This window comes from Erpetoichthys calabaricus, chromosome 12, assembly GCF_900747795.2.
Source record: "Erpetoichthys calabaricus chromosome 12, fErpCal1.3, whole genome shotgun sequence".
Lineage (NCBI taxonomy): Eukaryota > Metazoa > Chordata > Cladistia > Polypteriformes > Polypteridae > Erpetoichthys > Erpetoichthys calabaricus.
The window spans coordinates 127,048,972-127,063,093 of record NC_041405.2 but is presented as its reverse complement, the minus strand read 5'-3'; the positions used below and the strand labels follow the sequence as shown (position 1 = coordinate 127,063,093).

The 14,122-nt window shown below is 34.5% G+C and overlaps 1 protein-coding gene across 1 annotated transcript in view; it reads right to left on the bottom strand.

The window, feature by feature from the left end:
- mtm1 (myotubularin 1) overlaps positions 1–14,122 on the bottom strand; it is a 93,684-nt gene that overhangs the window by 35,104 nt on the left and 44,458 nt on the right. Inside the window, 3 exon segments of the mRNA XM_028816119.2 lie at positions 8,381–8,464; positions 10,096–10,197; positions 11,167–11,277. Coding sequence (XP_028671952.1) covers positions 8,381–8,464; positions 10,096–10,197; positions 11,167–11,277 — 297 coding nt within the window.

The following is a 14,122-nucleotide window of genomic DNA, read 5'->3' as shown; positions in this document are numbered from 1 at the left end:
TTATCAAATACCACCTGGATGGACTAGTGTTGAACAGAGCCAAAAATATTGTTTTCTGATGGCTCTATCTAATGTTCTTGTGAAAGTTATTTTGTTAAACTGTCTTTATTTAAAACAGATCATATGTGAATATTATGTGCTGAATATGTCTCATTGTATATCATCACCCTATAAATAAATCCTTACTTTTGAAAAGTCTTTTTGTTATTATATCTTCAAATAGGGGCACAACTTAGCAAAGCAACAGGATGTGATCTGAAATGTGTAGTATGTGATCTCAGGTAAAGCAAACAAATTTTTACATTCAAATCTTTCTTTGTAACATCTTATGATACAGTACAATAATGAGCACTGGGAGATTAAATTATGCTACTGAATGCCAGAACTGGTTTGCTTAATACTTCAAATGCAGAAAGTATAGAAAAATGGGGAAAAAAAACAAGTACATTTTATATATATATATGTATAATATATATATATATATATATATATATATATATATACATATATAAAAATGTAATTGATCAAACCATAGACCAGTAAACTTAACATGCATATAAATTAATAGAAGCAATCATCAAGAAAAACACAGTGCATCATGTGGCAGACTGGTCCACAATTAATTAGACAAGGGAGATAACATTTTCCTTATCAAATGGAATTCTTCGAAGGAAGCTAAAAAGTATAGGATAAGAGGGGATAATAAATTAACTTGTTTTTAAGAAGTCTTTTGATAAGCTCCGTCCTGAGAGGTTAGGTATAAAAACTTAAAAATGTGGGAAATCAAGGTACAGTATGTAGATAGGTACAACATCTGCTTCAACATGAAATTTATTCTGAATTAGTTGAAGTTATTAGTGGTAGTGCTGCTGCTCATATTTATGTACATAAATGATCTTGGTAGGAATATAAAATAGCAAGCAACCTTTTTAAGTCTCAGATCATACAAAATTAAGCTGAATGGCAAATAATAAAGAATCAGACCAAACATTACAGAGGGGCCAGGATGTAATACAGCATGGGGCATATTTATGACAGATGAAAATTAATGTACATAAATTTAGGTATTACCTGCAGAAAGTAAGAATGTAAGATATGAATATACAATGGGTGGTTTAAAACATGAATGTGCACCATATGAGAAGGAGCTAGGAGCTGTAGTGGACACTTCACTTTCTTCATCCATACAGTGTACAGAAGCAATTAAGACAGCCAATAGGATATTTAGTTATATATAAACAGGCATGAAGTCCAAATCAAGAGAGGTTAAGATTAAGCTATATAATAAACTTGTGAAGCCTCATTTGGAGTACTATGTGCAATTTTGATTTCCATGTTATAAAAAGACATACTGTAACAGCACAATAGAAAGTCCTCAGAGGAGCAATTAAAATGATTTTGGGAGGGCAGAGTATGCGTGACAAGACTGAAATGTTTAAAAGTATGAGGGGAATTAGTAAAGTGGATCCTGGCTGTTACTTTAAAATAAATTCTTCAACATGAATGTGGGAATACAGATGGTAACTTGTATAAGGCATAATTTCACATAAACATTATAAATGTGTGTTCACATAGAGAACACAGTGGCACTTTGAAAATTTGACTTGCTGTTTTGCAGAAATTAGGTGAATGAGACTGAAAGGCTTATCAGGTTGAATGGCCTATTATCAAAAAGACCAGTCTGTTTTAACGTTCAAAACAAACTGCCAGTTACGATGATAATTTTACAATTTGCATAAGATTGAAAATTTTACTTGATTCAAATATGAAGGCATACTGTAAGTCAGGGTTTTGTTTTTGATGAGAAACATTACTCAAAGAACATTTACAAATCATATGCAGAAAATAATGGAAAAAACATATGCAATCAAATAATATTTTCATATGATATTTGAACTAATTTCAAAAAAGAGCCTATTTTTAATTTTTGAAAAGCAGCTCCTAATATTAAACTCTATTCTAAGCTAACATGATGCCCTTTTATTTTATGAAGAGATTATTTTTTAAGACTTTTGCTTTGACTTTTACATAAATGTAATTTTAAATTTAGTGGCAATTTTTTAGTGCAGTACAAAAGTCAGTTGTGACTATAAATAAAATATTTATCAAAGCTTAAATAAAACAATGTTTGTACATATTTTTTTTCCTTTTACAATGTGCCCAGCAACCAGTTATATTTAATGGAGGTATACACACTTGTCACCCTTTTGAGATGCAAATCACAATAATATCTTAACGCATTTTGAAGGATGGTGGAACAATTTCATTGTGACATTGTTACATTGTTTTTTTTAACCAGCCGATGACTATGGCCACATTATTTGTTTTTGCTGTTTTGAAGAATATACCAAAAAATATCTCAAGCAAACCCACTTAATCTAATTCAAGATCACAGTTAGGTGGACCCCACCCTTCTAGCACAAGACCAGAAATGGCCCTGGAAAATACACCAGTCCATTACACACACTCTCTGGGCCAATTTAAAACTGCAAAATACCTTAACTGGCATGACATTAGGAATGTGGACAAAACTCCCACAGAGATATTGGAAAATATGTATAATCCACACAGATAAACCACCTGAAGCAGAAATGTAACCCGGAATGCCGGATCTGCAAGGAGCCGAATGACGCTACATTCTACAATTCAGGACAGATCTGCAATAGTCATTCATAATCATATGAGGTAGCAAACAAAAGTGAGATAACCAATAATTATGTTTCTTATACAGTGATACCTTGAGATACGAAGTTAATTCGTTCCGTGATCGAGCTTGTAAGTCAAAATGCTCGCATCTCAAATCAATTTTCCCCATTGAAATTAATTGAAATGAGATTAATCTGTGCCAGCCCCCAAAAAACCACCCCAATTCTTTGTTAAATGTTTTCAACATAATAAAAATGTATTTATAATGAACAAATATTGTACACAAACAAAATAAAACCTAATACATAAAAGAGAATCTAAAGAAATAAACAGATGTTGGTGAAGCCGATTAGCGTATTGTAATGTTTTTTTCTTTCACTTCACTTTTGCTTAACTTAATTTTCTTCTTCACTAGTTTTTTTCTTTTTTGCCATGCTTTCTTCACTTTCATTCACAGAGCGTTTCAATAGAAACCTGTCCAAGGAGCTTTGTTTAGTTCTCCCCTTTAGAATGTTTCTGAAATGAGTTAGGCAAGTGTCATTAAATAGCGCCGCTGCACATTCAGTTTCTTTTCAATAAAGTCAAGCGTTAGGCAAGTGTCATTAAATAGCACGGCTGCACGTTCAGTTTTTTTCCCAAGTCAAGTATTAGGCAAGTGTCATTAAATAGCACTGCTGCACGTTCAGTTTCTTTTCAATAAAGTTAGGCGTTAGGCAAGTGTCATTAAATAGTGCTGCTGCACGTTCAGTTTCTTTTCAATAAAATCAAGCGTTAGGCAAGTGTCATTAAATAGCGCAGCTGCACATTCAGTTTCTTTTCAATAAAGTCAAGCGTTAGGCAAGTGTCATTAAATAGCGCCGCTGCACATCCGGCCCTCCGGTTGTAATATGACCAAGCTGTGCGCCGAGCTACTCTTGAGCATGCAATGTACAGTTGGCCATGTGAAAAGCAATCTTGCCTCAAATCAATGCCAACCTTTTGTAGGGTCTGTCCCTGAGACTTATTAATTGTCATTGCGAAGCAGAGCCTTAGTGGAAATTGGAGGCGTTCGAATTGAAATGGGAGATCAGAGGGTATAACGGGGATGCGAGGAATAAAAACTCTCTCCCCTAAGCCACTGCCAGTAAAAATAGTTGCCTCAATTAGGCTCTTTTGCAGACACGTGACCTGAAGTCTTGTGCCGTTACAAAGTTTCGGTGGCTGTACGCAAATCCACAATCGGCTTTTTTGAGCCAAACCTGTTGTTTTCATATGAGCCGCTTTTTATTATTGGGATCATACCTAGAAACAGAAGCTCTATTAACTTGTGGATTTGCGTGCGAATATTTAGAGACAGCGTGTCTATTAACTTGTGGATTTTTCTGCGAGTATTTGGCGGCAGTGTCACAAAGTTGTTTCCATCTAGCTGCATCAGAAAATGTACCACGACGTCTGACACACCTCTTTTTTACTGTTTTCTCACAGCTTGGATTGCTGCTGTCATAATCGGTTTGAGTTTCATGGTTTGTTTCAATTACGTTAGTATTTGCAGGACTTGTGTTGTTGAAGTGACATTCGGCATCTGTCAAGCGTTGTAAGCATACAACTGGTTTCATTGATAACTTCGCATCCAGCTTTTGAGTGTTGAAACATTCATAAACATCAAAGTGTCCACTACTCAAATCGTCACCAAACGTGTAAAATAGGCAGGCAGCCAACTACGTGGGAGGCATGGGGATGGGAGACGCAATATAGGCAGGCAGCCAACTACGTGTGAGGCCGGGGGATGCAGGACGCAACCCCGCCTCACACGGTGACTGAGCTGCAGGCTATGGACGTATATATGTACGTAAGTAGGATTCAGTTATGACCGTTACACGTAGAATTTCAAAATGAAACCTGCTTAACTTTTGTAAGTAAGCTGTAAGGAATGAACCTGCCAAGTTTCAGCCTTCTACCTGGAGAATTAGTGATGAGTGAGTCAGTGAGTGAGGGCTTTGCCTTTTATTAGTATAGATGATCCAACCATGCCTTTTACCAGATGCCATAAGTAAAGCGCTAAACAGTGTTTGCTAATTTTTGACCCCCATCTCTACTGGTTGACTTAAGCAATAAAGTAGTAAAAGTAGGGGTGGGCGGTATGACCAAAATTCTATATCACGGTATTTTTCTAAATTATCCCGGTTTCACGGTATTCCGACGGTATTTTTTTCCCCATGCATGAGTGGATGTTAACCACTGTTTTTCCACTGCAATTACTGGCTAAGAATAACCTATTCCATTGTCAAGAGTATTGTACAAAAAAAAACATTTTAATGTGCACACAAGTATTAATACAGTTTTGCATTGCCCCATAAAGTGATAGTTTTCAAGGGGGTGGCACTAATGGAGAAGGTATCACACTGCATGACAGATGCAGTCAAAATGTAGAACCTTTTTATTGAACAACTTTTGCAAAAACAAACTATAATTTTGACAACATATTTTCAACCATACAAAGAGGCATTTAGACTTAGTAAAATATCCAGAAGTGCTTGTCAAAAATTGTATTGCACCAAATATGTCTTAGAAAAGGAATAAATAGTAAATATTTATTATAATATTATAATATAATAGTATTATTACTGATAGTTGCACTATTACTTCAAGACTTCAAGCCCAGGTGTGTTACACAGTATTCACCAAATTAAAATAAAATACAACAAGTGCAACTTGGTGATGACATCTTTACCAGCTGAACCATCATTTAGGCAAACTGCATTAATATGGACCTTGCTTCAAGCTAAGCTATACTGGGAAGAAAAAAACAAACTATATGTCGAGAACAAAGTCAACATTTCCACTTTATTCTCGCCATTTATGTTGAGATTAAAGTCGACATTTCCACTTTATTCTCATAGTTTACTTCATAATTATGTACATAATTATGTAACCCTAACCCTTAAAGTAGAATGTCGTAAACTAAACTTCTTCCTAAAATCAGTGTTTAATCAATTACTTAATTTACCCAGTCATAAATTAATGCAGCACATTAAATGCTTTGTGTTATGTTCCCCGACCCAGTGGTTAATCACTACGCTTCTTAAGCGATCACCATACAGAATCCATTCACTTCATGATATTCCTGCTTTCTGAAAATTTAGAATGCTAAGATAAATACTTGATATCATTTTCATGATGAAATGCATTAAAGCAGGTATTACATATGCACGGTAGTGAGGCGGTAGTGCTGCTCCCTCGCAGTAAGGGGTCCCCAGGTGTATGTTCAGTGTAGAGAACTTTATGGCAGGTGTGACGAGGCTCCAAAAAACTGGATGTATGAATAGCTATCGCATAGGTTTAACTTAAATATTGTGTAAATGTTGGGTTTGTGATCTGCTGGTCGGAGACACGAACACAGAATTCAATGCATGTTCTTCTGAGCGGGCTATCTTTATTGCATGCATGCTGTCTCTATCTGACGTAGGCTACCAAAACCCCAGTTCCTATCCTTCCTTTTTCTTTCACCACATAACCACATAACCAATCACCACAAGATAAACGTCTTTGTGAAATTAAAATTAGTTATAAACTTAGCCCACGGAGTGTTCAGAACTTTAAAAATCAGAGTTGCGCCCATCTCTGAACGAATCACTTAACACAAAGCATTTAATGTGCTATATAACTTATGACGGGGTTTGAGAAAATCTAGTAAATTAAATATTCATTTTATGATGAAGTTTAGTTTACGATGTTCTACTTTAATGACAAATTACGAGAATAAAGTCAAAAGAATATATTCTCATCATAAGCGTCAAGATTAAAGTGGAAATGTCGAGAATAAAGTCAAAACAGCATTTACACATCTGACCTTTTAAAACTAAAGCATCTCCAGGCGACAGATGTGACTGCTTTTTTTCGTCTCTCTGTCCATTTTCACCGCGCGGCATACCTATGCTACTGCCCACTATTTGGTGGTGTAGCAGTGAAAAAGAGCCCTAGTGCAACAAATCTGTGTTTAGCGGTGTAGCGGTGAAAAAGGTCCCCACTTGAACAGTTTCTCGCTGCGCCACGTTCCGAACGTCATTTAGGCAATTTAAACCGGTGTTGCGGTATAAGAAAAATCCATACCATAAAAAAAATAAAAAACGGTTTTCGGTATGAACCGGTATACCGCCCAGCACTAAGTAAAAGCCATAGTGAAGATTACAAAAAGAAATTTGAAAGACAGCACTGAGAATCTCTGGCAATTAACTCTTGTCTGCAAATATCTGTTTAACTAGCCGCTCTAAGAAAATCTAATAAAGCTTTCACAAAGATTGCTCACACATCCACTTATGGATTCAGGCTTTTGTGCAAATTTGCAAACTTTTTTTAATATCTAAAATATTCCAAGTATGAGAAAAATGTAAATGTTTTCGAAGTATTATTGTTCAGTGTTTAACACAGTAAAACCTCAGTTAACAAAGATAACACATTCAAGGGCTTTAGTTCATTATAAGAAACTTAATTACTAGTGGTGGATGTACAACTGGAGGAATATGAATACATATTGTAATGACCTGGCTGGGGAGGTGGATGTTTTGGTATTTAGGTGGGTACCTCCAATGCCATTGATGTGGCTCCACCCAGTCACCAACTGCTTTATCTTCTGGATATTCACACAGCCAGCTCTGTATCTACTCACATGGAGTCAAAGGTGACACTATATACCTTATTCACTTTCTCAACTCCATGAGCTGAACCATGCCTATGGATGGTAAACAGGCTCACCAGTAGCCACACCCCAAGGTCAATGGATTTTAGTAGAGCTCTCTATTCACATCCCCTCTTGAATGCTTTACTCCCACTCCTTTAATCCTGTGTACTAACCCCCAGATTCTGCAATATTGCATTTTGTTTTTAAAAACCAGCCTCTACGCTCTTTATAATCTGCATTTTAATTTCTATCATATAATATAAATATTACTTTACACTTTCATGACATACTGTGCAAATTATATTACTTTAGAAAAATACTTAAATAACTACAGTGAAATACCTAAGCACTCATGTATAATTACTTACTGTTCTACAGTATGTACTATATCGGCGACAAGCAACAATTATACCATATTGAGAGGTGACTTCCACTGTGCTTTAGTAGAGAGGTGCTTGAATTTTCACACGCCATACCTAATTTTTTGTTGACTTCATTGTAATGGACCTTCTAAGAGATTCAGTAACAGAAGTAACACTGTGTACTGAACAAAATTTAGTAGTGTAATTACTTTAGTGTGTAATCTTCTTGATGGTAATAGAACAAATTGTTGTAAAACACGTGCTACTATTTTCATACAGTAAGCATAAACATTTAATGTGCGAAATAAAAAACTTTTGCCACATATTTTTAATGCATTAACATACCTTAAAAGAAAAAAGCGCACATATTATACAGTTAATAATGTGTGTAAAGAAGCAGCAAGATTGACCCCCTACTATAGGAAATATTTAATGCTTTTTGAATGTTTTTAATCCGTCTCAATCTCATAACAATCCTTATAGACATAATAAATATACAAACAAACAGAAGTGCATACAAATGTAATACATGCATGATAGGGTGAGTGACAAAATGCATGAATGTTATTGACGAGCAGCCTTACATTTTCTGAAACAGTGCACATCTAAGTGCAGTTTCATGTTAAAAAAGGGGCTTTTTTAAATAAAACAATTTGTTATTTTTTTCTATGATTCTAGCTGCATAAAAAATAATTTTAGTTTAAATATTACTCACCTGCCTTTTGTATTCATTAATGGGACTATAAACGTTCCAGCCATTTTCAAGAAACTTTTCTTGACTTAAAAAAGCAAAAAATGGCTATAAGAAAAGAAAACAAACCATTATTAAACATTTTTCTAGTATGTTGAACTTTTTTTTTTAGATTTAAAATTTGGCCCTTGAACATTATAAAAAGTATCCTTTATTAAATATGTCCATTACAAAAATACAACATTTGGATGAATTGGAAAATACTGGATGTATATACTGCTTCTATCTCATTTCATATGACACTGCATGTAGCACATGCAATGAAAATATTATTTTCCCCTTTAAAGTCTTTGTGCTGTAATGTTTTATCTTGCACTCTCTATTTAACAGTAATATGCTATATTAAATCCAGAAGTGTGTTGCAGGCAGCTGTAACCTTCATCAAAGCATGTTTATCCACACTGAGACTTGAATTTTAATCCCTTCCAAGAAGACTCCTGACTGTAAATGCAGAACATCATTTAAAAGGAAATAGTAGCAGGACTATTGCTGCTTGGACCCATTTTAATTTTAATGACTGCAAAGTTAAAACCTTCATTAGATTCAACCAACAGGCTTCAAAGATACACACATAAACCAGAAACAACACACTCTCACCCTATTTATGAATCAGCTTTTTATCTGATTTATACTATTCTGATAGCAGAAGATACAAGGAGGATTTTGTTCCCCCATCACTCATATTTTAAAGTTCCACTTCCATCTGTCTTCTATTTTACTTACATTTCCAGCAACATAGAAGTAGTATGGCCAGGCTTGTGGTTTACATCTCTTTATTGGTTACTAAAGCACCTGAACAACAGCACTGGTTCTTAAAAAAAAATTGCATTTGCTTATTTAACTTTGATCAGGAAATAACGTTTTGGTATTTAAAGCCTAGCTCCATCTACAACAACAGGAAGAAATCGAGTAGAGTAAGCTACTTTAACATCAGAATAATGTAATATAACTCATCTATCAAGAAAAACTGAAACAACCTTCAGACCCATATTAATAATCATGGAGACAACAGTAAGAAGGCTGAAAATCTCTGAGAACACTAAAATAAAACACAATATAACGTACATAGCGACTTACAGATATATGGCAAAAGACGACACTTTCTTATGGGTATCAGTAGAAACAGAAACAAAATCGTTACCAACAGGTAATTGACAAAAGAAATACCTGAGTTAATATGGTTATAAACTCAGTTAGGAGCTGGTGTTTCACAGTAAAGTGATCACTAAGATAATTATGAAATTAATATCCTGTGTTTTTTTTTTTTTAATTCACTTAAACACTAAGCAGAATCAGCTGTCCATTATATTAGCTGTTGTGAACAGAAAAAAAATGGAAAAGAGGGGACTCTAAGGCCGGGAGCTTTTAGTGTCAAATTCTGACAAACGTAATGTTTAATGTGGAACACAGAAGTCAGACAACAAGACACCAACAGCTGAGGTAAATGTGGACAAAACACAACTCTAAAACATCTGACTGCAGAATTGCACCGTAGCATTAAGCTTCATTAAGAACATTCTCTCATGAACTTTACAAAAGGTTGAGGTAACGGTTTAGTGCATACATTTTCTCATTACACTTAATGATTTTCCACTACAAAAAGGAATTGAGCAGAACCAGTTTCATGAAAGCAAAATCATTTAAATTCACAAAAAACGGCTTATTTTTTGAATACTCACCATATTATGGGACTGTGGAAAGGCAAATTTAAAAAGGCTGTCAAAAATATCTCTTCTGCTATGTCCTTCTTGTTTTAGTGCAAACCTCAAGCTTCTCATGTCCTATTTTACAAGTACAATTAAGCTGCAATTAAAAATTGCACAATATCTAATACACAAGACACACAAAATGAATATAAAAGCAATATAGCATGAGACAGGCAGGGTGTATAAACAAGTTACTGGTTTAGTTTAATCTCACTAAATCTAACCACTGATGTTTTTTTTGTAGTAACCAAATGTCTTGTATCTTGTATTTACTTTATCCACAAATCAATTTTCAAAATTCGCTATTCAATACAGTCTGTTGCCTTTCAAAGTCTATCTTACAGCTTTAGGTACAAGGTGTGAACCTAGCCTGGATAGAGCACCAGACCATTATAAGGCATACTATCACCCACACACCCTTAGGGCCAGCGTCAAAGTAGTCAATCAACCTAACCTTTGGAATGTGGGAGGGGAAACTAAAGTAGACTACATAGAGAAAACCACTAAGAAATCAGGTGAAATTCTACAATCTTTACAGATTCAAACATAGCCTCCTGGAGCTGTAAGGCGGCAGCAGCAGTTTTCTAATTATGATTTTTTTATTTTTTGGATTTCAAACCAATTATTCTGATTGTTAGATTTGTTAAGCCAATCAGCTTCAACACAAGTACCAATAAAATTAACATAGCATACTGCACCATGGCATAGTCAATGAAATCAATTATTTTAAATTAGATGGATATTCTGGCTTGTCTAAAAAAAAAAAAAAAAAACACACCTTGGTGTTATATGATGGATATAAATTTAAAAACATTTTGATCCAAGATCTGAAGACATTGTCCATCTGAAAGTCAACTTTATCTTTTGAGGTAAGTGTATGCGTTATGAGAGAAAATTTCCTAAATGCATAAGTCATTTATTGACAATCATGGTACAAAAGCATCTCACAACTTGTCAATTGGTAATACTCCTTTTTAATGTAAACAGATGTCATTTGATTGTTGGTTGTGGTCAGAATTCCAAATAAAAGAATCTGACAGTTACCTTGCAAGTAATTTCTAGCCCATAAGAATTTTCTCCTCTGCTAGAAGCGCCTCCCATCTTCTCAATCCGACTAAGGACTCCAAGCGGCACATCTAAGATTATGCTGGGATCCTGCAAGGGGGAAAAACATTAATCAACAGCAGATTAACTCTTGGTGATGAGTTCACAAATGAGAGGAACAATAAAAATCCAACTATTTCCTACATCTGAATAATCCAATTTATAATTATTGGGTGCTTGATGAAAAAAAAAAAAAATAATGCTGTGGAGAAAAAAAAAAACCAAAATACTTTATCCTTAAAGGAAAAAATACACATAATGAGTTGTTATATTATGCAAAGATCTTAAGAGAGATTTAAAAATAATTCACCAGCTGCTAGCAACAAAACAACTGGATAATAAAAATCAACTCTACAACTGTATCTGACATGGGGGATGGAAGTTTAATGTTGTGAAGCATGGAAGTTTTTTTTTCTTATAAAAATTATTCACTTTTTAAATTAATTATAACATTTCCATTTTCATATTTTTTAGGTATTTGAATTATTGCTGTCTGATTTTTGCCTTAATTTTCTCCTTAATGCACTTATGCCATAGTTGATTTAATAACCGAATTGTGTCCAACACATAATGCACCTCCCTCAAAAACACATTAGTTTTCTCAAGCTAATTTACAGAAATAATAAACTATGTTTTCTCGAAAAAATGTTATTTGTGTTCACAGGAACATGGCCCTTATTTCAATTTTAATCTTCAAGCAACATATTCAGAGAGATTATAAGTGATGGTTGAGCTACATTGTATCTACATTTATATTATGCAAGAGATGTCTTGTTGATTATCTTGTCATGATGATTTAAAAAAAAAAAAGAAAAAGTAAATATAAGTGTATGGTTCTAATCCCCCCCACCCCAAACCCCATGATGCAGGTGTAATGGTTCTTTCTCAGTTTAAGTGGCCATCTGTCTTGGACAGTTTTCATCAATCTGCCTGCAAAAACCTAAAGTCATCCTTATCTGTGGTATTAAAGCCCTGTGGACATTACATTCATCAGCCAAAAGACTTTCCTTCACAATCATCGATCTTCCTACTTTGACCACATATTATTCAGTCATCTGTGGCTATCTAACAACCTATTACAACTTTGTCACTGGCCCATAAAACAATTTATTCCCCCCCCCCCCCCCCCCCCATTTCCCCCAGTCTAATCTGAATAAATAAAATACATTGATGCTGGCTTTCTTACTGACCATTTCATTAAAAATAGTTCAATTTTCTTCTACTACTCGTGGATGTAATACAAATTCCCCCCATCACTAACACTGAAGAGATCTGATGTGCACTTCACAAGGACACTCCTCACATGAAAATTTTAATTTTCAAATCTTAATTTACTGCATAGGAACATGCAAGATAAATTCTTCATTAGGAAGTTTTACATCAAAGACACTTTCAACTACTTGTTTTGTTTCTTTCTCTATGTATGTCTCATATTTTACTCACTTCAACAAAATGTTATTCCGTGCCTCCAGGTTTGTCACTGAAGACATGCAAGACTTCCATGGAGACAATCCTTCTGACATCGTGTTTCAATGGGACTGCCCACAGAAGGCGATTTCATTATGTTTAATTCATTTGAAAGTATTGACTGCATATCTGTACCTAACATAAGATATTTAAAGAAAGTCCAAGTGACATATTGACAAGGGGAAAAAATGACAAATAGCTAGCACAAACACATCTTCACACATAGGCCAGTTTGTAAACACTGTTAAGCTAACACTTATGTCTTTGGGATGTAGGAGAACAACATCAGAACCTATAGGAAAACCTGCACAGTCATGAAGAGAACTGTAGACTCCGCAAAGACAACCACCGGTCACAGAATTCAAACTCAAGACACCAGATGCCTGTGGCTACAGTTATAACTGCTGCTCCACTGCGCCATACCTCTACCAAAATGTACATGTCTTAATTAAAAGAAAAAGTCCCTTAATTATAAAACTATTTTTTTTGTTTTCCACACTTTCTGTATACTGAAATACACCTGTTCCACTAAAGAGATATTTTAAGTCCATATTAACTCAGAATGGATACTACAGTTTAAAGACAAAACTTAAAACTAAATGTAATTATGCACTTCCAAACAAAAAAAACAACTTGATCACAAACAATATATAAAGTTTTAAACTCTACATCGATACATTTTATATGGCTATAAGTCTGTCCAATGTACATTTTCTATTAAGAATTTCAACTAGTCATTTCTCTCTTGCTCTGAAGACTAAACATATTTAAGGCTATCAAATAATGCACATAGGTAACATTTACAACCTCCACATCAGAATTCAGAGGCATTTCATTTTCTATAAATGAATATGGCTGGCTGTCATTGAAGTCATTTTTGGCGTGAAGAAATAAAAATATTAATGAGAGCAAGTCTGCAGATTGATGTACTCGTTAACAAAAAGGCTGCAAACAAGACTATCAAATGAAAAGATGTTTCATAATCCCAGCAGTCTCTCATATAATAGTATTTTCAGAATTCTTAACAAAACTTTTTAAATAAAAAAAACAAAACAAATGTCAAAACAGTGTTTGGATTTGCTTTTCCAAAAGTGAACTGAGAAAACTATGCAATTGCTTGAGTTTACTTTTAGAGGAAAAAAAAATATATATTTTACTTGCATTGATTATATTTTCTCACATTACTGTTGTAATAAATGTGTCCTTGGACACATGTGCATATGCGACAGAGGGAGAGATGTCATTTTAAAGCAACCTTCCCACGCACACACACCACAAGTTTTATTATGACATCCTGTGAGGAAAATCAGTCTTGTTTTTATAAGGATCAGCTACTCTATTCATATCACTCCATATTCACTGTATTTTTAAAAAATATCTCAAACAAAATGATTCACCTGAAAATGTGTGCCTAATATTTACCAGTAAC